This window comes from Pygocentrus nattereri, chromosome 19 (genome assembly GCF_015220715.1).
Source record: "Pygocentrus nattereri isolate fPygNat1 chromosome 19, fPygNat1.pri, whole genome shotgun sequence".
Classification (NCBI taxonomy): domain Eukaryota; kingdom Metazoa; phylum Chordata; class Actinopteri; order Characiformes; family Serrasalmidae; genus Pygocentrus; species Pygocentrus nattereri.
In genome coordinates this window covers 11083673-11111072 of record NC_051229.1, presented here as the reverse complement: position 1 = coordinate 11111072, position 27400 = coordinate 11083673, and the positions used below count along the sequence as shown (strand labels likewise).

At 38.2% G+C, this 27400-nt stretch overlaps 1 protein-coding gene across 1 annotated transcript; it reads right to left on the bottom strand.

Moving 5' to 3' along the window:
* Nucleotides 1-979: 979 nt before the first annotated feature.
* Nucleotides 980-23709, bottom strand: sh3gl1a (SH3-domain GRB2-like 1a). Its single transcript, XM_017707445.2, has 10 exons — nt 23538-23709; nt 13533-13601; nt 13190-13262; nt 11497-11640; nt 10582-10715; nt 10135-10293; nt 6335-6438; nt 4933-5066; nt 4008-4052; nt 980-3812 (listed from the first exon to the last, which is right to left on the bottom strand). Exons 1-10 carry the CDS (start codon nt 23580-23582, stop codon nt 3619-3621), a joined length of 1101 nt encoding a protein of 366 aa, XP_017562934.1. The 5' UTR covers nt 23583-23709; the 3' UTR covers nt 980-3618.
* Nucleotides 23710-27400: the final 3691 nt, after the last annotated feature.

Sequence of the window (27400 nt, the reverse complement as noted above, 5' to 3'; positions counted from 1 at the left end):
AAGTTCCCAGACAGCTCTTCTAATTGGTGAATTCAGTCACTTTAAGGTGCACCAATGCTGACACAGACATTCTGCACAAGCCTTGTTTAATCGCCAAAGGAAAGTACAATCACTAGAATGGGCACTCTGGGTATAAGCCCCCTAGCACTGAGCTGTGGAGCAGTGGACCCGCGCTCTCTGGAGTGAGGGAGCATCCAATAACTTTGGAGTGGTATCTGTGCTATTGTGGCTGAATGCAATCAAATCCTCAAAGCAATGTTCCAACATGTAGAGTAAAATATCCCTGATTTCAGAAGAAATGTTGGATAAGCAGGTGTCTACAAACCTACGGACATGCACTGTATGACGCACAGCTTCAGTCAATTCATCATATCTGTCAAGACATGTATGACTTAGAAACCATGAAACTTCAGAAAAGTCTCAGGGACTGCAGATGAAAAAAACCCCTACAAAATCATACACAACAGTGAAGTGACAGACTCAGCTCTGCTTTTTAACACAGTGTCCCAAGACAACATACAGACACTGAAAACCTACAAAAACATCTGTGCAAACCAATAAAACAAAACATGTAAACACTGTTAGGACCAGCAAGTTGTTTTACACAAATTTAAGTTATATATTTGTGCTTTTCTGAATAGAAAAAGAGATCTTTATCCATAATTTCACTATTAACTGTTACATTATGAGAAAGGAAGCAGTTTTAGCATAAACTAGAAGGAAGAAACTGGGGGGTAGGTAGAGCGGATAGTGTTTTCACACCAAGAAAAAAGACAAGTTTGACAAGTTGTGTGTGTGTGCATGTGCGTGTGTGCGCGTGTGTGTGAGTGAGTGACTGAGTGTGCGCGAGAGAGAGAGAGAGAGAGAGAGAGAGAGAGAGAGAGAGAGAGAGAGAGAGAGAGAGAGAGAGAGAGAGAGAGAGAGAGAGAGAGAGAGAGTGTGAGAGAGAGAGAGAGAGACAGAGAGAGAGAGTGAGAGAGAGACAGAGAGGGGAATTCCACAATTTTCAAAATTTACTGCATAATTAACAAAGCCAATCAGAGTGGTTTGATGCGACAGGGCTCAACTGTAGAGAACCTTACCGATTTCTTTATAGTGGTAGTGATAGGAAACAAGGGTTACAATGTCTTCAACCCAAATGCAGCCATTGTCTTTACTATCCAACACAACTAGTGAACCTACATGTGTCTTCTGATTTTTTATGTAATATTGATTATGATAAAATAGTTCTAAATCTGAAAAAAAAAAAAGATTTCTTTGGGGACTAAAAATCTTTTAGGCTAAAAGCTTATCTCAAAATCATCACAAAACAATGTCTCAGATATCAGACGGTGCATTCAGAACCATTTCTCATAATGGCTTTCTGTGAAGGAGCTTTTAGAGGCATTAAACTCTTCAGACGTCTGGTTCCCATCACCGGCACTGTGAACAATTACGACCACAGCGCATTTCCCATCAAACCACTCTGAACAACTTTGTTTACATATTAACCACTAAATTATGCAGAACTTTTGAAACATTGGTAAATTCCCCTTTTAAAAGAGGATCATAATAAAACTGACAAAAGCTCCGTTTCCTTTTATGGAAGTATTACATCCCTGCAGACACATGATATCACACAATGGAGGTATATAACAACCTTGTCACTTACTGCCTCCCTCTCTCTTCTCTCTCTCCTTTTAGTATGAGGCCCTTTGAAGAGAGGTAGAGTGCAACTCCAAGCTCTTATCCTCACCAAGGTGTAAATGACCTATCCATGCCCCCGCCCACAAATGCTTTCTTTTGAAGCAACTTTTGGTCTCTATTTTTTTGTCAGGTAATCAAACTAATGCATGTTGTCATTTCAAATATGCCTAGTTTCAATTAGCAACACTGTCCAGCTTGGTACTGCTGCATTTTAAACATGATGCAGTGACTCTAATGGCATTTTTCCAGGAGGCAGTATGGTAGAGTATAGCTATAAATTCATGCTCACATATTTTGTCATAATTTCTACTGCCAAGTGAACCATAATGCACCGGTGAACACATGCTGAACTTCCCTTCTTGCCATGGTGCTAAGTGTAAACACGCTGGAATGTTTGGCTGGAGCTAGAAACTGTGAAAAAACACTGACTGTTTAAGGTGACCACTATTTAAAAAAACAAAAAAACAAAGAAACAAAAAAAAAAAGCTAGCTACATTTGTGATCTGTAAACCGGAGCTTGAAGCTCCTCAATTTTTGCTCCTGTTCTTTGTGCTCACTGTTTACTGCTAGACTGAGATGAGAAATCATGTGATCACACAACCTAACAAGAACTCTGCCTACAAAGGTACTCAGTCAGGGTACAAATAGTTCTGGGTTTGTGTTTACTGTATTGTACTGCCCAGTGGAAAAACAGCATTAACACCATGGTGGTCGAGACTGAACAGTTTAGGTATTTTGAGAAAAACAGATAGAATTTCTCATTAGCCCGAATCTGTTTTTGCTAACCTTCTGTAAAGCTTGGCCAACCTTGCAACAGTTGCTATAAGAGTATTCTTTAGTAGGCACAGCATAGACAGGTCATCTAATTACTACTTTTTATTTATTCATTCCAAATGATATTTATTTTGTATGCACAAGAAAGGCCACAGAACAGACTGGATGCAGTTAGTCTTCTGCAATGTTTGTCAGTGTCACCATTCTACCTCAGGCTCTTACTACCCGTTGACTGCTGCACGATGTAAACAAAGGTTAGAGTTTGAGTCCCAACTTATTTGACCATTTAAAAGGAATCAGCTAGCTAAAATAAACTAGCTAAAAGGAATGGTCAAGCAGGGTTTGCCGGTAACAGAAGTAAAACAAAAATATAGGGATGTCTGTGCAATATCAAAAACAAAAACCCAACCTGGTGCAGACACAAGCAAATGTCAAGTGGGAGAGAAGGCTAATAACAATCTGACCTTCAGACTCCATACAATACATCTAATATGTTCAAAACAACTGTGTTACATTAATAAGTAACACTCTTATCAAAGAGCAAATAGTCATGGATCAATTCAGACTCCTCAGAATCAGTATCAGTTTCATAGTAAAATACCTACTCTGAATATACTGTGTTACATCAAGGCATGGCCACTAGCAGCCATGTGTACTTGCAAAAGCAGAGGTCCATTTGAATAAACAGTAAAGAAAACCCCCTACTTAACGCAGCGATGAAGGATGGAGATGGCCTGAATTAGCAGGAAAATGATTATAAATGCAAAGAATATCCCCATATCTAACATATTTCAGAAAAAATAAATGATTTGATGAAAAAAACAATATAATTCTTTGAACACCTTACTCAATGAGTTACTTAATGAAGAAGGAATGGTAAGAGTTCAGGATTTGGTAGTGTGCTTAGAGAGAGAGTAACCCTCAACGGCTGAAAAGCAAACAAACAAACAAACAAAAAAACATTGTTCTTAGTTGAGGGTTGTGTTAGGAAAACTGGAAAAGTGCAATGGAAGAGACAAACTGTAGTGTCTCATGGCCTATTATAGTTTATAAATCCCCATCATCTGATTTTTTCCCTGTTTTTGACTTTTGTTTCCTCCGTCGTGTCTCCAATGCACCTCTTTCTCTCTCCACATCCCTCACTCCTCTCACCCGGGTTCAGCGGGGCAGGGGCACGATCACCTCCACGTAGTTGCAGGGGAAGTAGCCTTGCTGGCCGCGGATCATCCCCTCGTACCAATTCTCATCGATCTGACTGGTCAGCGTGATGACGTCGCCCTCATTGAAGGCCAGCTCACCCTCATTCTCAGGCTCAAAGTCATACAGAGCCTTGCAGCACGGCTGATCCGTCGCTATGGATACCATTGCAGAGACAGAGAAAAAAGGTTTTATTATTAGCTATCAGTAGCAAATCAACTGTTGTTCCATTCTATTTTTGGCAGAGTTGTAACGAAATAAGTTTGCACAGGCCACTTTCAGATGTTAGACAATGTATGTAAGAAACTGTATGGTGGTGCATGTACTGCATGAGTGCATGAGAAACTCACACTGCCGTTTCTGACGGAGAGATGGTCGGTTGGGCAGGGAAGGAGCTATAAGGATTAAAGAAAAAAAAACATATGTGCGATATATAACATTGTCTGTTTTAAACAATGAAACGTGAAGCTTTTATAAAAAAAGCACAAAATCAGCAAGATTTTGGTGGTCCTGATGCTGTAGGTCATAGGTTAATACTGTTTTTTCTCTACAAAATGTCCAGTCAAAACAGCCATTAAGTACAAGTTATTAATTTTTCATTATCAGGAAAGATATAAATTTTTTCAGTACTAAGTATGTTCACCCTTTATTGCAGGCTGGCTTTCAGGTTTTCACAGAAATGTGCAATGAGAAAGTTCTGTCTAAAAAAATTGGTTGCATTTTCTGCTTCTCATGACCCAAGCAATCCCAAACACATTCAGTGACATTGAAGTCTTCGCAGACTATTGTTCCAAAAACACTAGCAGCTTCTTCAGGTGATTTACAGATTTTTTAAAATATTTTTCTTTTACTCAGTAAGCTTGACAGCTACATCCTTTTAGACACATAATGCTAAACTGTCTTTGCAGTGGAAGGATGGACAGAAACACCTGTGGAAGCAAGAGTGGACATTATCTCCTCTCTCTCAAAGGCGAAAGCTTTAAGTACTGTGTATCTGGGGTGCATCAGATTATGCACGGTTGTTAGGAGTCCCATTTTCTCTATATATTTTGATCATTTTTTGAACTATGAATTTTGTAAACTAAAAAAAAACATCCTAAAATTAATAACGTAATGGCTGTATTGGATAAATGCAAAATGGTCTCTGACTTCATCAGAGTACTGTATATGTGTAAAGCTACTAAAGGCATAAGTAGTGCTCATTATCACTTTCACATGAACAGGAATAAAGTAGTACCGGTACTGTACTGGTGCAACCATGTGGGAGAAGCTCACCTGAAGAAGAGTAAACTGGGGGAGCGTTAGTTGGGCTGTAGCCACCGTTGGAGGGTTCAGTGTCAGAGTAGTCAAAGCTGGGTGCTGGCTTCGGCATTCGTTTCTGACGTGGCTGAGCCTGGGCATTGTTCAATCTGAGACAAATACATATACGCAAGCATGAGGGATCAAGATACTTCCACTTTATTGCCACATCAGCCACAAGGGTGTGAGAAATTAGGGCCCAACCCATATACCAGCCAGCAGATAATATAAGAAAACACTGAAGAAAACACTCACAATTTAACTGATATCTGCAAAAATATTGCAGATAACACACAAATAACAAGCAACCTCTTTGTGTCTCATAAAATTAAAATCTAAAAAAATATATATAAAATTATTTCTGCCAGTGTGAGATGGAGTGATCAGTGTTTCTGGGGCTGATACTGACTGCTGATCACCTTTCAGCACGATCAGCAAAACAAATACATTCCTGCCTTCAGCATTCCTTCAGAAGCTCCAACCCACAAAATCTTGGACACGCAGTGCCAAGGCGAACCACACTTTTTATTATTATTTTTAGATCTTCATGGCTATAAAACACTTTGCAAACGTTGTATGGGCAAAAAACAGTGCAAACTCACTACAATTGCTACAGTGAAGCTAACCAGCTGGGATTAGCCAACACAAAAATGCTTTTCATTAGTGAAATAGATATGCTAAGGCCAAAGCTGGCTTTCTGTTCGTGGGCTTCCTGTTCGTCCTCTTTCAATGGTGCAGCTATTACATCCTGGCAACTCAGGAGAAATATGGCTCACATGTCTTACTTGTATTACTGCATTACTGATCAGCTCTCAGGTTCTGCTAAGGTAAAGAAACATTAGCCGATCACATATTCATGCTGAAAATCAGACGATACCAATACATAAACAGTTGATCCTTCCGTGTCTAATATTATCAGTTATCAGCCTCTTTCAGCTGCGCTATGTAGATTTTTTTGTTAAAATTAAAAGACGCAGCTTTCCTGAGTCAAGAAAAAAAACCACTCTTTTCATGTGAAGCGTGAAATAATAATATAAAATCAAGTCACATCTTTACATATTAATGTATAAAAAAAGAAGGTCCAGCTCGACGATTAAGTCTCAAATGCAAGATCAACATTATACTGATGAATATATGATACATGCTGACAATAGTAGATATTGTTTTTGAATACTGTTTCAATACACCTGTTTAAGACATTTTTTCACATGTGTGCTCACACAGGCTCAATGAACACATGGATCAAAATATATCAAAATTTTCATATATGTAAATTAATTTCACACATACCTTTAGGCTTCAAAACAGTCAGTATAGTCATGTTGTCTAATCATACATGCAAAACAATCTAAAGGAGAATAGGTGCAAGATCCTGTACCTGTCTTTCATTCCGTCAGAAAGTTCCTCCAGCACCTGCACTGCCTGTCTGTGATACTGCAGCTGAGACTCCACCAGAGCGGTCAGCTGGCTCACCTGTTCCACCTACAAACACACACATAGAGCTGGATATCATTTAGAATTATTCAATAATGACACCCCTGGACAAATGATGTTTAGTAGATTTTCTATTTGATTTTATTTCTCTCTCTCACATATACACACACACACATATACACACATATACACACATATACACACGCACACATACACAAATATTTTGCAGTCAAAAGTAGTAAATTGCATTATAAAGTGCTGCAATCCTTGGCAAATAATACATCACTAAATAGTACAACACATTCATGCTGTGGCCCAAGTAACACTATAAGATCATATTGTGGGGCATGTGTCATTTTACACCCTTACTTATTAGCCAATCACCAGTCTAAATTTTAAAACAAGGATATTTATTAGTCAACTGATGCTGACGGAGTACTGAAATTTGCTATTTAACGACTGATTTTTTTAATACTCTTTTTACTGTAGTTAGTTCAGTTGGTACCATAAGTATAGTGAATTTCCATATCCAGCCCTCTAAGGGACAGAGATATGGTAAAACTGTATTTCATTAGGTTACACTGAGCTACATTAATGCATCTCTGCAAAAGTGCTCAAACAAAACTCTCTATCCTCCCACTACCTTAGCAAAATTTCCACACTCCATAACCAAACATATTTGTCATCCCACTCCCCCACCCCTCGCACTGCTGGTGTATCTACAGTAAGCTGGCAGGAATTCATTCCAGACAGATTACACTCTGCATGAGAGAGCAGCTAGTACACAGATCCAGAAGGAGCCGGAGGGGCAGGAGATAGACACACACACACACACACACACACACACACATATAACTGCTCATTACATAAGATGATTTTGTGCCCAAACCCAGCTGTTTCCTCTGAGAGTCATTTAGCTTCTATTAATACACCTGGGTATAATATCCAATCCCCAGGTGTGTAACTCATATTAAAGAAGTACTACGGATCTAGAATCTGTTTTTGATAACGAATATGAAAATCTCAATAACCAAGTAATCAAGAATGATCAAATAATAAACTAATAATCAACAATTATTAAAATTGTTATCTGTTTTAACACTAATAATAAGCATTTGAGGTATTTTCAATGTTTCCAATGCTTTGAAGCTCAATCCAGTATTAGCGGCAACAAATAATCTTTCAACAACTACTACATCAGTACACTAGGTGGCGATGTGCACCTATTACTTGCTATACAGGCAGGAGAAGAAGTTCTCACTCACAACTAAGGGGTTCAATTCCAGAAAGCTGTCGTTTTTCATGATGATTGGACCAATAGAAATGCTCCAAAATTGCTTACAATAAAATCTCTTTCCATTAACTTGCATTGAAAGTAAAGAAAGTTCTTGCCTTCTCCTGTAAAGTCACCATTTTGGAGATACATGTTTTTCTTTGGACAGTGATGATATGCATCTTTACGCTGCAGTTTAAAGAGCCTATATCCTACATGTTTCCTGTATTTATGATTTTTATTATGTATATTAAAAACTGTAGAATTAAACAGGCTGTTTTTTTTTTGTTTTTTTTACTGTTCCTTTAAGTCTGATACATATAAATCACCCCTGATCTGACTGGCTGCCCATGACAGAAGTGAATGTTTCTCTCATGCTTTTGTTTTGACCATTTTCAGGTTTTAAGGTTTTACTAGTGGAAAACATCACTGCAGTGCATTTTGTACATTATTCTAGTACAAAGTCTACATTTTATTTAGTTTTCCACTTTCTCCAAAATAGAACACACAAATAAAACAAACAATCTATTTACTTTGGAGAAAGTAGAAAACAAATTAAAATGTAAACTTTGTACTAGAATAATGTACAAAATGCATACATTTTTTTGCCTATATTGTCTAACTTGCAGATCACATGGGACGGGACTGAGCTTATCTGATGTTTTGGAATAAGAATGCTGATGTAGACCAGCACTCTCGCTCAGACATGCTGAATACATACTCTAATTTCTTACTGCATTAAATAAACAGAAAAGTCCAAAATATGGCATTGAAACAAACACTGAAATATATTGTACGGATATCCACATTCCCTCCAGACTTGCTTTTATTCTAGAGTGTCTGAGTCATATGTTAATGACAGGCAGATGGCGGGGCTGTTATCTAATTGGCTTGGAATGAGAATGTCCCCTGATATTGTCTCAATTCCCTTGTGACAACTCTTACAGTACACTATGAGACTGAGGAAAAGCTCAGTTAGAAAATTCAGCAGATGTGACAGGATGTGTAACACTTTCAGCAGCAGAAATGCTGTATACAGTTGTGCAAACCAGAAAACCAGGCATACAATACCAATGCAATACATTACATAACAATCCAAATTGCAAATCATTTAGCGTTTGATTATCTTAAAACAGTGGCTTATTAACACAATTTTTACCATTAGCCAAGACACATCTGAATGGGATGAATTGGTTTTGAACAAAGCTATGAACATAATTTAGACTTCAAGATGACTAATACTGTTGTTTTTATGTATCATCATATATTTGGCTCTTTGGGGATCTGAAAAGACAATGTACAATCAGTGGCATATTTAAAAATACTCTTTTTTTTGAGAAAAAGATAAGTTATTTTAAAATATGCTCTTTTTGTAATTGTAGATACAATGGTTCAGTGTTTTTAATTACTAACACTATCCACTAAATGCCAAGAAAAGCATATTTTGTGACATATGATAAAATATCATCAAATTGCCCAGCTCTAACTGACAGTTCTTAAAGTATACCCATCAAAGGCATATTTTCTTACAAAGAGAGCAAAACTGTTTAATTTTATTTAACGCCACAGAGTGCGTGAAATGCTGAATGAAAATCATTGTATTTGTAGTTTTTGATGAAATATAGATTTTTTAAAAATAGCACCAATGGCTCTTTGACTGTTTGAACTTTTCAAACTTCAGAAAAACAAAATATCATAGCACATTGTGTCTTGTACAAATGTCTTGATTGTACTGTAATATTATATGTTTACTATATTGCCCAAGTCTGGCTACGCCACCTTCATGGCTCAAGTACAAAACTATAGAAGCAAACATGTTTTGGTCAACTGACTACATTTGAGTTAAGAGGGAACATTAAGTCTTGCACAGAACATTCAAAAGGAGGTATACGTGACCATTTTAAGTTTTACATATATATGAGCTGATAATGTGTATGGGAATCATTGTTTTTATTAAGTACCCTGTTGTTTTTAATTACCTTCCATTGTCTACTTGGAGGAGATCTGGGGAGGGGGTAGCATTTGTCTATCTGTAGCCAAAGCTGTATTTTAGGGTAGATGATGACTTGCTCTCTTGCACTGTGTATTATCAGCAGTAGTGTAGCCAATTTTTGAGTGGACCATAGGTAAATACAGTGGCACAGTAGGCTCATTCTACTACTTAAGATAGTATTTTTTTATGTCTGATCTTCAATCATCACTGAGTTGCCAATTGGCTAGCTCTTAAAGGGTCCATTTCTTGGAAAAAAAATTATTTTCCTCACTTGATGTACTATGTAAAGTTTCAATATTGCTCCCAATAATCTGGGCTACTTAATGGAGCTGGACAGCACGTGCACAGACACAGCGCATGATTACAGGGATGCCTATACAGAAATATGCCAGTGCCACGCCTCACAAGTCAGCTATCTGGATAACTGTCTGAGACGCCCATGAAGCTTATGCCAGGGCCTGCTATTAGCAATACTCACATCAGTTTCTAAAAGGTTGTGCATGCTGATCTCTGCTGCTTCTTTAGACTCATGGAATTTCTCCAGACTTGTGCGGAGCTCCTCATCTGGAATCTTCCCCTGACGTTTCTTCTTGTAGTCATAATCCAGCCGGCGGCCCTCTAGCTTCTTTAGCTGGTGCTGTGAGGTCACAGAGAGTGAGAGAGGGGGTGGCAGAACGATTATTCTTTACACTATTTTTAGATTATCATGAGGCGTCTGTAAATAGCAGGAAACAGATAATAATTTATGAGTTCTGTAGTATCCAGTGGAGAGCCACAATCCAATGTTGTTGCAACACGTACTTTATCAAAAAGGATGTGATATCATGACAATACTTAACTGTGTGTACTGTCAATAGCCAAGAGTTACAGTGACTTCAAACCCATCTTACTTTTGTATTTCCCTCCTCCTAAATCCTGGTTGTACCTGGATGTCTCTGAGATCCTTGTCTACGATGGTCTGGAAAGGGTCGATGAAATTCTGCTTTACGTCAATATCCAGAGAGTCTTTAACTTCAGCAAGTCTCTTCATAGACTCTCCCATCTCAACAAGAGCGCCACCTACAAACAAGAGGACACGTGAACCCTCACAGAGAAATTAAGACAGCCCTGAACATATACTATGTCTAAAAGTATACAAGCACCCCTTCTATTTAGTGAATTAATACACTTTAAGATGCACCCATTACTGACACACCTTGTATAATCTCCACAGAAAAGCATCACCAATAGAATGGGATGGAACAGCCCATGTAATTTATAACATGATGCAAAAAATGCCAGTAGTGTGAAATGTGTGTTATTTGTGTGTTGTTACACCTCACTACAGAAATTGATTTCATTTCTGAACTCAGTTATGGCCTTTTTCCAATATATATCAGAGAAATGCTAAAGTATTTGACACATAACCTAGATATTCTTTCACCTTTACATATAATGTAGTTTTCTTTACATTATGGTTTTATCTCTTTGACCCTTCTGCCCTTACTGTAATTTCTCTCATTATCATACCAAAGTTAATGCCCTTATGGAAAGTCAAACCCACACAAACAAAAACAAACAAATATATGCACACATACAATTTTCCTCTCTTACCAAAGTGAGTGTTCCCTCCAACAGACTCATACACTCTCACTAGTTCTTCTCTTTCACCAGACACACAAATACACACACTGCCTACTTCCTTATATTCCCACGGTTCCTCTATTACATACTCTTATTGACTGACACACACACACACACACACACACACACACACACACACACACACACACACACACACACACACACACACACACACACACACACACACACACACACACACACACACACACACACCTACCGAAGTTGGTGTCCTCTCCCATGTCGCGGCCGTATCTGACCATGCACTCCCCCAACACTCCCTCTGCCTGTGGGTATCCAGTGCTCTTGACCTGCCCTCGAATCTTAGACATGGTGTTCAACATGGACAGCTTGGCCCGAGACGCTGCCAAACAGAACCAAACAAGATCAGTCTGACTGGGTGTAAAGTAGGGCTGCACAATATTGAAAAAATACTGTACTGTGATTGTGACTGTGACAGTAATGTATTAAAAACAAGGAATCACTAATGTTACATGATTAAACACTCGATTCATGGTACAGACCAAATGTATTAAGATTTTGTTGAACTACACAAATAGTTTGATTCATCAAAACACCTAGAAGAACACTTAATATCAGTACTGCATCATCACAGTGACAAATAACTAGTTTAAAGCTTGTTGCAGCTCTTAATAATTCAGTCAATCTAAATATCATCTATTACGCTGCTGCTGCTGTAATACTGTGAATTTCCCCGCTGTGGGACTAATAAAGGATTATCTTATCTTGAAATGTTCAAGTAAAATGAAGCTATTGAATTTATCTAAAGCTCATTTCTGTCTGCATACGTGCAGACAGAAACATCTTATGCTGATCTACTGGGTCTGATGCCCTCTAGAGGCTAAGCTTGAACGTATATTTTTAAAAAGCCACCCTCAGAGCAGGTTAAAAGGAAACCCTTCTGGTAAGACAATATGGGGCATTTTTATATTTTAAAAAAATGTAAACAACATACACTGATAGTTTAGTTGCATTCAAAGCTACAGCCTAACACAATTACTAACATAATAATTTTCAATCAAAAATCAAACCACTACTACAACTCAAACTCTGATTATATAATAATAATGATGATGATGATGATGATGATGATGAGTTTTATTTATATAACACTTATATATAAAGCACAATTTTCATGTTGATGGCAGCTCAAAGTGCGTTACAGACAGGTGATGAAGCTTAACAGTAATACCAGAATTTAGAAGTATTAATTTAAATCATATTAAGAAAATGACACAGATCAAATTACAAGATAAATACCACGAGGCATAGAGTTTTAATTAAGTTAAAGAGATACGTTTTTAGATGCTTCTTAAAAGTGAGCACTGAGCTTGAGTGTCTAATAACAGTGGAACAGTATAGAAGCAGAAGAACTGAACGAGTCTCTCCATGTTCTCTGTATTTTACAGAAGGTATTTTCAGAAGGTCAGTATCTGCAGACCTAAGGTCCAAGTATCTGCAGATCTAAGGTTATGTGTTGGAACATAAACAGATAAACACAGGTGGACCATCCTCTAGTCCTACATCAGTGGTCTCAGGACGCTGATCTCAGGACGCTGCTGGCTAGATAGTTTTGTTTGTTGGAGTATTCTTAGTCCAGCAGTGACACTATGGTGTTAAAAAACTCCAGCACTGTCTGATCCACTCATACCAGCACAACACACCCTAACACACCACCACCACATCAGTGTTACTGGAGTGCTGAGAACGATCTACCACCCAAATAGTACCTGCTCTGTGAGAGTCCATGGGGGTCCTGACCACTAAATAACAGGGTAAAAGGGGTCTAACAAAGTATGCAGAGAAACAGACGGACTACAGTCTATAGCCCTAATACTAAGGCAGTCTTGCATTGTGAGCTGTTTTATGTGAGAATCCTGTGTTGGGTTTACCTGGGTTGGGCTGTAGGTACTCAGTGGTCTTGGCCAGCACATCCACAATGGCCTTACTAGTGATATCAGCTTTCTGTTAAACACACAGAACAAGGAGAGAGGTGTGCACATGTAAGGTTACTTAAGTCCCGTAAATGATAACCAGATTAAACTTTGCCAATATATCTACAGCTTTCACTTCTGAGTGACAAAGGATTATAGTGACACTGAAAGAAATCTCACAGAGAAACAACAAGCTTTTCAATTTCACAGCTTTTGGAGGGGCACATAAAAAGCAGGGGGACTACAACATGTACAGACATATAGTATCTATTGCTGGAAAAGTTTCTAATTTGCTCCTCACCCGCTCCAGATCCTTGAAGTCTTCATCCAGCTTAGTGCCCTCTGCTCCTCCTACCTTCTCACTCACCATCTGCAGAAACATGCAAATTTCGTTTAGGATGAAGCTGTGTTAACACAGGGGTTGACATTTAAACGAGTGCATCAAATGTTCAGTGTTTTTCAATACTATAACACAGAAAACAAATAAATTCTCTAATTTTAAACATTTCAAATTCTTCATTTAAATAATCTAACACTACTTGGCCACATCTTGCCAACAGGTGAATTAAACTGCATACTACGTTGATTGGATGGGCAGTTTTGTTCAGTAACATATGTGAGTGTACAGTGCAAATCAACAAACAAATCAATATAAGGTATTACTTATTTTCTTATTTATCTTATAAATCTGAAGAGCCCATATCATGAAAAAAATTTTTTGAATTCATTGTTTTTGCAATATCAAATACAATCCCATTTACATATACACTCACCAGCCACTTTATTAGGTACACTGTTCAGTTGTTACCACAAATAGCTAATCAGCCGACCACATGGCCTCAACTCAATGCATTTAGGCATGTAGAGGTGGTCAAGACAACTTGCTGAAGTGCAGACTGAGCATCAGAATGGGGAAGAAAGGTGGTGCCAGACAGGCTGGTCTGAGTATTTCAGAAACTGGGATCGACTGGGATTTTCATGCACAACCATCTCTAGGGTTTACAGAGAATGGCCCGAAAGAGAGAAAATATCCAGTGAGCAGCAGTTGTGTGGACGAAAATGCCTTGTTGATGTGAGAGGTCAGAGGAGAATGGGCAGACTGGTTCCAGATGATAGAAAGGCAACAGTAACTCAAATCACCAACCAGAATCTCTGGGGAATGTTTCCAACACCTTGTTGAAAGTATGCCATGAAGAATTAAGGCAGTTCTGAAGGCAAAAGGGGGTCCAACCTTTTCCTACCTAATGGACTGGCAACCTTCCCAGGGTGTTTCATGCCTTCTGCCCAATTAGCCCTGGAATAGGTTCTAGCACCCCTGCGGGAGTATAAGCACCATAGAAAGTGTGTGTATATGTGTTTAACCTTATACCCATGCCTAACACAAAGAGCTCAGCTCCTAGAAGTCTGCAATTTTTTACATATTCTACATATTTTACTGTTTACTGACAGCATTAACATACACAAATTAGCTCTTGGCCAAAGAAAATCAGGAACGATTTTTTCAGGAACTCTCTGTATCTGAGTACATTATCTGACTAATAAATGTTTTATTAAAAAACAAAACAGTCTATCAAATTTTTTATTATCAATACTGACAGTGTGGTCACCTAATATGTGCACACATACAAGAAGACTGATGCAACACTGAGATAAAGGCCACTTCAAAAGACTCTGATGTGATAAATGACTTCTTGAATCACTCTGGCTCATGTACATAACAAAAAGAATCGAGAAGAAGAGAGAAGGAAGGGATGAGCAAAGAACAGAGATAAGCAGAGCAGATGAAAAACAAAGGCATGAGAACAGAAAAACAAGAGCCAAGTAAGGTAAGAAAAGACAAGGAGCAGAGCGGGGCAAAGCAGAGCGGAGCAGAGGAGAGAAGAACAGAGAAGAGAAGAGAAGAGAAGAGAAGAGAAGAGAAGAGAAGAGAATCTTAACTAGTTTCTTACATGCCGAGGGGCTTACAGTAAAGCTGCATTCATGGAATGCCAAGCTGAATAGTTCAGTTGTCTTATTTGGCGCACATACACACACACACACACACACACACACACACACACGCTATTACAGAAGATGTAGGCTGGGCAGTGTAACAGCCTCTGCCATGTCATTCCTCTGACTCACGTTGGGATGTGGCCACAGTGCACCTGGTTTACTGCCGCATTTAAATACCTGTTACTCAAACATTGAGACTGTACTACAGTGCAGCATCCATGTTTGCATTTCAGCTACTTTGCTGTGGGCTGCCATGGAAAAATACAGCCACTCTGTGTGGTTATGCTTTGTTCTTGTGCAATGCCAAGATCCAAATCTGTCAGGACAGCATTCCAGCTGTGTTCCATTACATTCCCATACCTGTCCACACCAAAGGGTTTATGCCACAAAACTGGATCTATGCTTTAAGCCTCAAGAATGTGAATACCTGCTGCAGATTTGCATGCAAAATGCCCTTGCAACTTTGATTTCATTTCAGACTGACACAAAATGATCAGTCATGTACTCCATGGCACCACCTCTGAACATTCCAAGCAAAGCATGTGTGAGCAAGTTTGGCTTTTGCTGATTTTGGACCTAGCTTTACACACCAAGGGAAAAAAAATCTGATTTAAAGGGCCCATATCCAACATTTGTTTGCATTTATTTTTCCCACAAGGTGTACTTAGGTGAGATGTCAGAGATTTTATACTTAAAACAGTCATAATATATGGTTAATTTATCATTTTCCAACCTCTCTTTAGAATTAAACATGCTGTGCCATTGAAGGGTCCATATCAATTAAAAAAAAAAAAAAAAAAGTAAAAAATAAAAGAATTCAACATTGTTAACGTTTCAAAATGTACTGTTGACTCCTCTGTCCATACAGTCCATACAGAGAATTTTACCATGTTTTAAATTCAGAAGTTCGGTGATGACATGAAAAACTAAATCAATTACATATATTTTCCTATTCAGCTTGCAAAAGTTTATATTCAAATATATGAACGTCATATTTAATGTTAGATTTATATAATATTTAATATTTAATGACGTACTTTTTTGCACTCCATTAAAGGGCAGAATATTTAGGTGCTAAAATATTAGCATTTTAATAAATAAAAAGTTTATTTATTTATAATAAAAGTTTAAACACCTTTGGTAAAATTTCATGTTTTATTCTTTTTCAAAGCGAAAATTTAAATACTTAAATATTACATTTAACATATTGGGAAAAAAGTAAACAGTGATATTGATATATGACCGATATACTATATATATAATATATATAATGCACTAGTGCGCCTAACTTTTTTTCTTAGGTGCACCAGCACAAAAGTTAGGTGCACCCAAATATGTCAACCGCATTGCATTTAACACCACAGTTTTACAGGTTCACTTTATTAAAAAATAAAATTTAAAAAAATCGCTATATTGACTTGTAACTATCATTACATTACATTAGATTAACTATCAATCTGGTCAACGTAAAGTTCTTTATTCGAAGCACAATTCTACAAGAAAGGCAACTTACTGAAAAAGTGTTGGTGCCTAAAGTGCTCCACTGAGCTGAAATTTAAACCCAAAACATCCCAAGATAAATGAAATAAAAAGAAAATCTTAATTAAAAGTGCAAGTGGTTTCAAACTGAACATCTCATGGCTCAATGTCTTATGGACCTTCCTCCATTGCAGTCACATGCCCCTCGGATGCCATCAACTTTTTAAATGTTCATTTTATTATATTTATTTTTTTATTTTCAATGATAAGAATATTATATATGGTTAATGCAGTAACGAGACGGTAGGCATATTATTGACATAAGCTACACGACATGTCATGGCTTACCCTGGGCATGGGCATGCTCGACCTCAATGTGTGACCTCAGTACATTCAGCGGTCTTCCTCTCGAGAGTATACGACCGTACCCAATGACACATTCCTTTGTGGCGATATCTGTATCTCTGTCGATCAAGAATGCCATGTTGCACAGATGTCGTTTTTTTCTATGTATCTGCGATGACTCCTATAAATTGGGCGCACGCGACATCATTGCTGTACGTCGGATTTACATTCAAGCCATTTTTCTTCTGAAGAATTATTTCGGACTTGAACTTATGAAGGGAAGTTCTTCTTTTGCAATATTGTAGGCAACGTTAAACTTGATTTTCATCTCGGCCTTGATCTGATCATGATCTGTCTGCTACTGCCTGCCGCTGAAAGGCAGCGGGGAGAGGGGACACCTGGGCAGTGCATTTATTGCGGCATGTAATGTGTTTTATAGATGCATTGTGCTTTTTCAGCGTTTCCATTTGAAATGTATTAGAACCACCCAAACTCTTTACAGTAAATGCAGTGCATTATATTCTTGGCTTTACCGTATCTTACTCAGGGAAACTGGTCAAGCCACTCTCTTCGTAGACACTTTCCCCCTTTTAATTTCAGTGGGCTCTGGCTCGGAGTTGATCGTATGTGGCTCATTATCTGATGCTGTCTCCAGACCAGGGCTTGACAAAACCTGGGAGGTTGGTGTCTCCGTGTCAGAGCATTGGTTATGACTTTTGAACGGATCAGGCCTTAACTTGACATTCCTTACGAAAAAGTTGTCGATCTTTCTTTTCATCTTCTCTCATCATCTGTGGCTACATCCACTCTGTTTATCTGATGGGCCTAGGCTACTCACCTCTCTCTGTCTGACTGCAGCACACTCATTTTCAAATGTTCAAACACGTACAGTAATATCTGGACCACGGCCAGAGGGGGGATCCTGGGGGGCCCCACCCTTCACCATCTCTGATTGGTTTAAACCACGATATGGGCCTAATGTGTGTCTGTTGTTGAACCACAGGGAGACTTTCAGAGTCACAGAGACTTTTTTTTTTTCCTCGAACTGCTGAGATTTTTTTTAGTCGCACCACTGAGAAATTTGGTCGCACTCTAGAACCCTGGCTGGTTCTTTTTTGTCTGTTCCAACTGATCAAATGTCTGAAAAAAATAAATATTGACCTATTAAAAAATATGACCTATTGTCCATCATTATTATTGCAATATTATATTTTTGCCATATCGTCCACCTTTAGTCTCAAGTTCCCTCAAGTTTTACCCTTAAATGGCCTAAATAATGAGCAGTAGGCAAGCAATCAGTAGACAGCATGTACTAGGCGATGCACCAGATATGCACAATGCTGATGCAATGGAAAAAATGGATTATTTAAGAAATCCCAGCAGCAGACTAAAACTTCTCTCACATGCTCTACAGGGAGCAAACTTAAAATATTATATCATAGTGCTGGGTGGCATGCTATCTGTACCAATTATCCTGGCACATCTTTTAAAAGATGACTGATGAGGAGTATTATCCATCACATAACACACATTATACACAGTCTCATGTTGCATTTTAGTGTACAATTACTGTTCATTTGACACATTTAACAAATTGAAGAAAAAACAGTATGTTACATATGTTCCAATATATTAAATGCAGCAAATAATCAGTAACAGCGCAGTAAAATGTGCAGAAGTATAATCTCTGTTGATGATGTGTTAACCTGTTTTTTTTTACTTATAAAAGTCAAACAAAACAACAACAAAACCACAAAACATGTTATTTTAACTAGGCGAGCCTAAACTTTTGATTTGGCATACAGCTGTACATGTTGAGCTTCTAGACCATCGTCCAGTGATTAGAGGAGAAAAGTTGGTGCATGTTATCAGCAAAATTCTGGGCACACCTAAAGGGTGGACCCCTTCTGTTAAAGACATCATTCTTAGAACTAGTGATTAGTGCTCCAGACTCATGAAGGACAAACTCTGCACTGTAACATACAGGATAATACAGCACACTTCAACACACACACTCTGAACGTGGCCAAAGAGATGTCTGTCTATTCTTCACTAGCATTAGACAAAACAATGGCAATGTTTGCAAACACAAGTGACAGAGCATAAGTTGAGCAAATAGTGCCAGTACTTAGGAAGCATGGGTTCATGCCCAGTTTATCCATATAGGCCTAGAACAAAGAATGAACCACAGTATTCCATCATTTCTAAGTATCTTGATGGTAGAGTACTTCATTTTACCTGTGAATGTGCTTTTGTAACTGCAAAACTGGCTAAAGGAGGCAACAGTCAATGCTCAGGCCGACCCCAACCATGCCATTACCTGTGGTAAAAACCTGTGAACCTTAGTTCACATTAATCTTAAATGGTTTCCTGCTCCCCATGTAGTACACTATGCAGATCATATTCAAAAGCTTCTGCACCTAAATAATACATTGTATGCCCAAAAGAAAGCCATTCAGAACTTTACTATAGGGGGCCATGACTCTCCATTTAACATGTATGGTACTACTGTGTGTGGAAGCCATAATATCATGACTTACATTAAGAACAAGAGACTCATTTGAGGTTAAACCATTGACTGTCCTGTCGTAGCTTAGCAAGTAAAACTAGGCATGGACACCTCTGACAAGCTTTCAGAACACTATGATATGCCGCAATATTGCATATGGTGAACTTATGAATCCGATATCCACATTCCCAGAAGGAAATTTTACCCAAACGCAAAACTAAAGACACAAGAGGAGGGAAGCAGAGTGTAGATTCATGGTTCACATGAATCAAAAATAACACAGGACACATCTGCTCCGAGATAAGTGACTAAGGCCCAATCCCATTTCTTATTTGTACCCGTCCCTTGGTTTCAAGTGTCACCTTTCACTGAGTGACAAAGGGTAGTCATTGAAATCTTCCCCTACGAAATGAGACGACCTCAAATAAAACAGAACAATGCTTCTTTAACAGGCTACTAGTGGTGCTCCGAGGGACTACATGCCTGCAGCTATGTAATCCTAACACTTCGCCCTACCCCTCCATCTCAACAACAATTGGCACACCCTACCCCTAAATGTGAAAATGACAAACAGATGGGTAAGGGCTAAGTGGTAGGGGCAAGGAGTAAAAACAGACCTGGGCCTAAGACTGGCACAGTAAAGTCTTCCTTTGTTAACTCACTGGCTTTAGTGCCATGTAAATAAAACAAATAGTTAAATTAAATTAGCATGAAGCCGTGTTAATTCTTGAACTCTAACAGGCATTACTGCTGCAGCCTTTTGTAACTTGATGGCCTACTTTCAACTAACTACTAACCATCCATCCATCCATCCATCCATCCATCCATTTTCTAAGCCGCTTCTCCATCAGGGTCGCGGGGGGGTGCTGGAGCCTATCCCAGCAGTCTTCGGGCAGAAGGCAGGATATACCCTGGACAGGTCGCCAGTCCATCGCAGGGCATAACTACTAACCACTACTACGAAATCTGCTGTTACCATCACATGTCAGGATGAGAAGAGTCATGAATTAAACTCATATATCGTACTGAAAAAAGTTTTTTTTTGACTCTGAGCAATAGCGGGACCATTAAATGAGGTTTTTAAAGAACCACATACAAGTGGCTTTCCATCACAGAGAAAAACCATTTGACCATTCAGATCTGTAAGCTTTAGGGCAGGAGTCTCAAAAATCCTGATGTTTCCATTTTTTCTGTGGCTAAATACTGAAATCTGATGTGTAGGTTTGTTGCTCTCACCAAGCAATGTGGCTCATAACCTAACATAAGCTAGACAAAATCAGCTCAAGCTGATGCTTATGATGTTAAAAGTAAAAATATAACACAGATGCAAAAGGAACCATTTAAACAAAAACCTGCACACCGAGTGAGCAAGACTCTAAGGTAGCTATAACTTAACTACTACTTTAATGTAGACCGATAGTTAAATCTGTCTGTGGATATATTCATGGGGTAGCAGTAGACATAACAAACTCAATAAGAACACAGATTCAACCGCTTGCTTTGCCAACACTTCACTCACAATGACTTCACACATGTTCCATATAATACTACGGTTACATGCAAATTTACTTGTTTTATTTGACCGCTAAAATATTCATTAAACAAGTAAATGTGTTGTTAAGTATTCATGCATTATAGATTTATACTACTACTATTACTACTAATACGACTACTAATAATAATAATTTAAAAAGTATATTTTTAAAAATATTATTATTATTATTATTAGTTGTAGAAGCAGTAGGAGCAGTAATGGTTGGTCAAGACAAACAAAGTGATAATAAAAATTAAGATCTTCAATTTTAACTTCAAATTAATGTGCAATGTAGGTAAAATTAGTACTTGTGGGGAAAAATAAGGAATATTTTTTCCTCCTATTTTTCTACAATGTTGTATCACATGTAAGATGAAAAATTTTGTAGACAAATTCAGCCTGAAAACCTTTTTCCCCAGCATTTTTCCAACTAGCAAAAATATTAGCAAACTACAGGGCTAGTTGGCCCCACGTAGTTTGAGTTCGAGACCTCCGCTTCAGCAGCTATCTTTAAGTCCTCATGAAGCTATTATGATGTTCTGAGGTAACAGTATGTATTGCTCCAAAATTAGACTTTAAAGGGGTGTGTCACCTGGTCCTGACACTGAAATCACCAAGGCTGACAGGGAAAGGTAGAGAGGCTCATCTGACTAACATATGGTGTGGCAATGGTATTAAAATACTGTGTCTCCCTGGTTATTAGAGTAATTACACAAGGCCAAGATCCTCCCTGCATGGATTCTTTAACTTCTTTAATATAATGTAATGTAATTGTGACAATCAAGTTCACAACGGACTAGGGTAGCTTTATGTCCCTTGGGTGTGCCACACTCCAGGCTCACAGCATTACGTTTCTCTACACGACTTTGGTAATCAGCAGTGTCTAAATAGGGCTGTCATATATGCCATATTCCTGAAAGTAATGACTTAATTTGGGGTTAGACTGGGTCACTGAGGTCCATAATCATTTTTAGGCTGCTGTTCTGCAGTTTTTACAGCTATTCTGTTTTAGGGCCTGTTTGTTGTGCTTTTTCAAACTTTCTGCCTAATTAAACATTTAAGATGTAAACCAAGTAATTCAGAGTGGTTTGATGCAAAATACTCTGTTCTAGAGAAACTTGCCAAGCCAGAACTGTTCACAGCGGTGGTGATAGTAACCAGACAATCTAAGAGGTTTAATTTCTCTAAAAGCTCCCTTACAGAAAGCCATTAGATGAAATGATAACAAAGGAATTGACCGAGACACTGTTTTAATACTTGGTGGTAAAATAAATTCACGGCAGAGGAGTCCACGCAGATGAGTTTTGAAGCAAAATATTCCCAGAAGAAAGTGTTGTTTTTTTTTTAAAATTATTATTTTATTATTATTATTATTTTTTTTTTTTTAAAAAGATTTAATACTATTTCACTATAATTGACCTTACACATAAAAACTCAGAAGACGTGCAGGTTTTCTGTTGATTTGGACAGTAAATAAAAAGGCTATATTTGTGCTGTAGGCACTGCGACCCCGAACACCACCACTGAAAAAAAAAGATACCAGAGTTCTCTCGAAATCACCATGAATGACTTTGTTTATATCTTAATGGCTGTTTTTTTTTTTTTTTTTTTTTTAAACTGGTGGAACTCCCCTTCATAGTATGCAGCTATAATTGTGGTGGGTTCTTAGTACAATGGCATGTGCCTGAGGACAGTATATTAAACAGGACCCAATGACGTGGCAGTAAAAATGACCTGTAAACAATAAAGGTAAACTATTTTACTTATATTAAACAAGGCAAGGTAGCAACTGCACACAAAGCAGTAAACAGTGCTGGTATCCAACAATAAGTGGGGTAGTTGGGGCGGGGGGGGGTATAATGATGGCATGTCTGCTAAATGCTACTAACAACTTGTTGCTTAAGCAGTGCAGATTACAGTACATTAATGTGTTACAGGAAACAGACTCTAATTCCAAACAGCCTACATTCAGCTTCACGTTGGAGTTCAGCTCTGTACATTTGGGCCACTGAAACCTACTAACTCGACGTCAATTCTTTCAATTTAAGGTAGAATACGAGTTTGGATTATGGTTTGATTTTTCCGTTCCACCTTAAGTAGGGCCGCAGTAACACTAACATTACGGCGTTCTGTGAGGCGCCAGAACGTAACTGCTGCACCATTTAAGGTGGACCGGAAAAATCTAATGAAATCCAACTGGAGCCTCGTTCTCAGGGAAGAGACGTTTCTCACACGAAGCGAGACGAGTTTAAAGCGAAAACTAGAACATAAACAGGTACATGACAGGTTCAATAATAAGCACTTTTCAGTTACTTTATCCTTTAGGTCTCACTAGAGCCGCAGACTGGCAAAAGTTGACGTTAACTCACATTTGTTTACCACAGAAATGAATCTGAGTCTCCGACTGAAGTGAAATGGCCAGTTAGAAAAAGAGAATGACTCACCTGACTAGCTTTATAAAACTGTTTCTTCAAGCCAGCGACAGACATCTTTGCGTCGGCTTTTCACTGTTTTTGTGAGAATGAGCTGTATTTCGTGGTTTTGTTTAGTGGTTTTATCTCTGTTGGTCTTTACAACTCCAGAAAAGTCTCTCTTCCTCCAGCACTGCCAACTCCTGCTCACGGAGAGAAACAACACCCCCCGGACTTCCGGGTCACACGTTTTCACTCATTTCGCTCACAAGTAGGTCCCACACGAGTTTACCAAACTGCTTTCACAATGACATCGTTTCGTTTTGGCAGAATTCAGTGACTGAGATGTAAACAAAACAAGTCAGAGTGGTTTAGAGTGAAGTGTTTCACTGGTTTCTTCAGAGTGGTGGCGATAGGAACCAGGGGTAACCATGTCTACAACACAATATAGGCGTTTTATTTACTACCTAAATGACCGGTGAAACTCGTGCGTTCTGAGGTTTTATATGTATTGCAGATACTGGTTATGCTTTTTTTTTATTATGCCAACCTACACGTGTGCCTGCTGCACTCATCTGAGGTTTTCCACAAGATTTTGGATTTTGGGAGGTGGTGCCCATTCAACAGGATGAGGCACTGAGGATGAGGCCTGGCACTCAATTGACATTCCAGTTAATCCGAAATGTGTTTTTGAGATCAGGCCACTGGAATTTCTCCACACCAGACTCGTCAAACCTGTCTCTAAACCTGCTGTAGCATTAACACTACCCATCACTGGAACTAAGAGGCTGAGCCCTATCCTTGATAACGTCCCTTCTCCACCAAACTTTACTGTTGACACTATGCAGACTGGTAGGAGTTCTCCTGGCATCCGCCAGACCCAAATATGTCCATCAGACTGCCAGATAGTCAAGTATGATTCATTTCTCCAGAGAACACGTCTCTGTTCCAGAGTTCACTGGTGGTGTGGTTTGCGCCTTCCAGCTGACACTTGGCATTGTGGATTATGGATACCCATTTCAGGACACTCTTACTGCACAGTTCATGTGCTGATGTTTCCAGAGGCAGCTCTGTAGTGACTAATGCAACAGAGGATAGGCAGTTTTTACACTGTAGCCTGCTTCCATTTCACAATACTAGCACTAGCACTTACAGTTGACTGGTGCAGATCTAGCAGAGTAAAGGTGGCATACTTTTAGAATACCACATTTAAAGTCACAGAGCTCTTCAATACAGCTCATTCTATTGGCAGTGTTTAGCTATGCAGAAGACCTGAACTGAATAATTAGGAGGGGTGGCTACATGTTTTTGTTGTGTGCGTGTGTATCAGGCAGATATTCATGAACTTATTGTGTAATAATTTTCTGTGGGACTGCTTCTAGAGGCAGTAAATGCTTCAGCCGTCTGGTTTCTATCACCACTACGAACAATTCTGACTCAGTGATTTTCTGTAGAACCAAACCACTCTGAATGACATTTCTTAAACATTTCATTATGCCAAAATTTAGAGGAGAAAATTTAGATTTTGGTGGAATTTATTTAATAATTCTCAGATCTAATAATGCAGGGGTGTCCAAACAGAGGGCCAGATCATGCCATGCCAAAATACCAGAGGGCTGCCATATTATTCTCAAATGATTCAAAATATTAAGTTTTCAAAATATCAGCACATAAAATCTGGGCTTTCTGTGTGCTACTGTGTTCAATATCACTGTACAAAACCTGCAGGTTTCTTTTATTGTTAAAGTGCTTGTTCAGCACTATTTGGATCAGTCAGCGTTAAGAGGAACAATAAAACACATCTACTGTATTATTTATATTCTTATTCATGTGCTACTTGTTTGTTAGTTGTGAGATAAACAAAATAAAATCTGTACATTTTCAGTTTTGTTAGATAACAGATCAAATAAGTGCAGCAATTGCACTCAGCAACAACTTTATTAAATGAGTGGAGCAGGTCAAGCGGCATGAACAGCCACGTTTTTATTTAACCTTAAAGGGCTAATATTTACTTTACCACTATTTTTGCTCTGATAAGAAAATAGCTTGCAGTTGCTCTAGTTTCCCTGCCCTCTCCTCAACATTTACTGTGTTACTTAAAATAAGGTTCTCTGTGTGAAGTTTTTGCTTCATGGCTGTAGTCTTGACTAAACAATTTTTTTTGGTCTGTAAAATTCAGTCATTAAGTGAATGAAGGCTCTTAAACTATAGCTTTAGGTACCTTCATTACCACAGTGCAGCACATTACACTGTTGTGGTGCCACCATCAGGTGAAAGGAAAAACTGCAATGTATTGGCTGGTGGGTCACTTAAAACACACATTTCAACAGAAGCCACAGGCCCATTAAAATTTGCCTGTAGGCCGCATTTGGCCCTGGGGCCAGATTTTGGACACCCCTGTACTAATGTATTCTTACTAAACAGGCAAAGGAAAAATACTAGTTAAATAAAGAAATAAATCAATAAATAAATGTTTTTTGTCCGTCAGGGCCTATGATATGCATGTCCCAAAATCCCCATGTAATTCACTTGCACTCATGACCTGATGGCTCATAATAGATATTGAATATAATCTAAAGTTACAGCCATATGCAAAGTTTTGTGCATCCAGGGGCAAATTACATTTGTTGAAGTGAAATAAGTTAACACATCCACAAAGAATACACTTCTTTCAATTCTTTTAATGCAGAGTTAGTTTATTTGCTGAACATAAGGGGTGGGGGGGGATAAAACATAAAATGTGGCATGGACAAAAGTTATGGCACATATTATATTTTACGTTCACTTTTTCCTACATCTTAAACTTACCAAATTAACAGAAACTGTACAGAAAAATACCATATTTAGGATCCCTGCAAGTATGTGTTAATTTGTTTTCACTTAGAAAATCAACAAAAGATGTAATTTGACCAAGAGTATTCAAGCCTTTGCATATGACGGTATAACAATCACACAAGGCTGGTTTTGTCAAGCTGAGAAATCCACTCATGGTAGAGGGGGAGTCTGGTCAGGACATTTTGCAACACCCCTCTCCTTTCCTCTCCATTTCTCACTTTTGGTCTAAGAAGTTTTTCTAATAAGGTATAATTAATTTGTAACAGTGACTAAACCAACATTTAACTTTCAGGATTTCCAAAATACCTAAAACTAAAAATAATGTAGGTGTGTCTCTTCAGTACAAAAGAAAAAACACTTTATTACATTCCTTAAAGCACATTTTTACAACAATGTGTCACACTGAGAGATTAATTCAGTTATGAGGTTCTAACATTTTGTCATCAACACGTCCAGGAGAGGTGAAAGGGAAAAAAAATATATATATTTTTGGTATTTCTATTGTGCTTAGGCTACTTTTGTAAAAACAGACCAAACAAGACAGGCTGGTGGAGAGTCACTCAGAAAATGGAAAACAGCTACAGTCCAACAAATGTAGTTCACGTAAAAACAACATACATCAGAGAATAAAATCCATCTTTGATTTTTATTGGTTTTTTTTTTCTTATATCGTGACTGTATATAACTCAGGCCCAAAGATCCTGTAGTACAACATTAGAAGAAAGAGGAAAGGTCTTTGACACTTTGTGATTGACATTCACAAAAATATATACTATATTTTATTATATATATATATATATATATATATATATATATATATATATATATATATATATATATATATATATATATATATATATATATATATATATAGCTACAGGACACAGTGATCAAGGATACGGGTCTCCTATTCGGTGCAAAGTGTGGTGTGTGTAAGGGGTGTGTGTGTGTTGTGTGTGTGTGCTGTGTGTGGTCGGCAGAGTGAGGACACTGGTAAGACAGAGACCAGCTATCTCCCTGAGTGACACATTTAAAAGATGCTTGTTTCTGTAAAAAGTAGA

Coding starts and splice junctions, on each gene's coding strand:
- sh3gl1a (XM_017707445.2), bottom strand. CDS start 23,582: ATGTCTGTCGCTGGCTTGAAGAAACAGTTTTATAAAGCTAGTCAG. Junction 13,263..13,532: donor ACTTCAAGGATCTGGAGCGG/GTGAGGAGCAAA, acceptor TGTGTTTAACAG/AAAGCTGATATCACTAGTAA. Junction 5,067..6,334: donor TCTGACGGAATGAAAGACAG/GTACAGGATCTT, acceptor TATTTGTCTCAG/ATTGAACAATGCCCAGGCTC.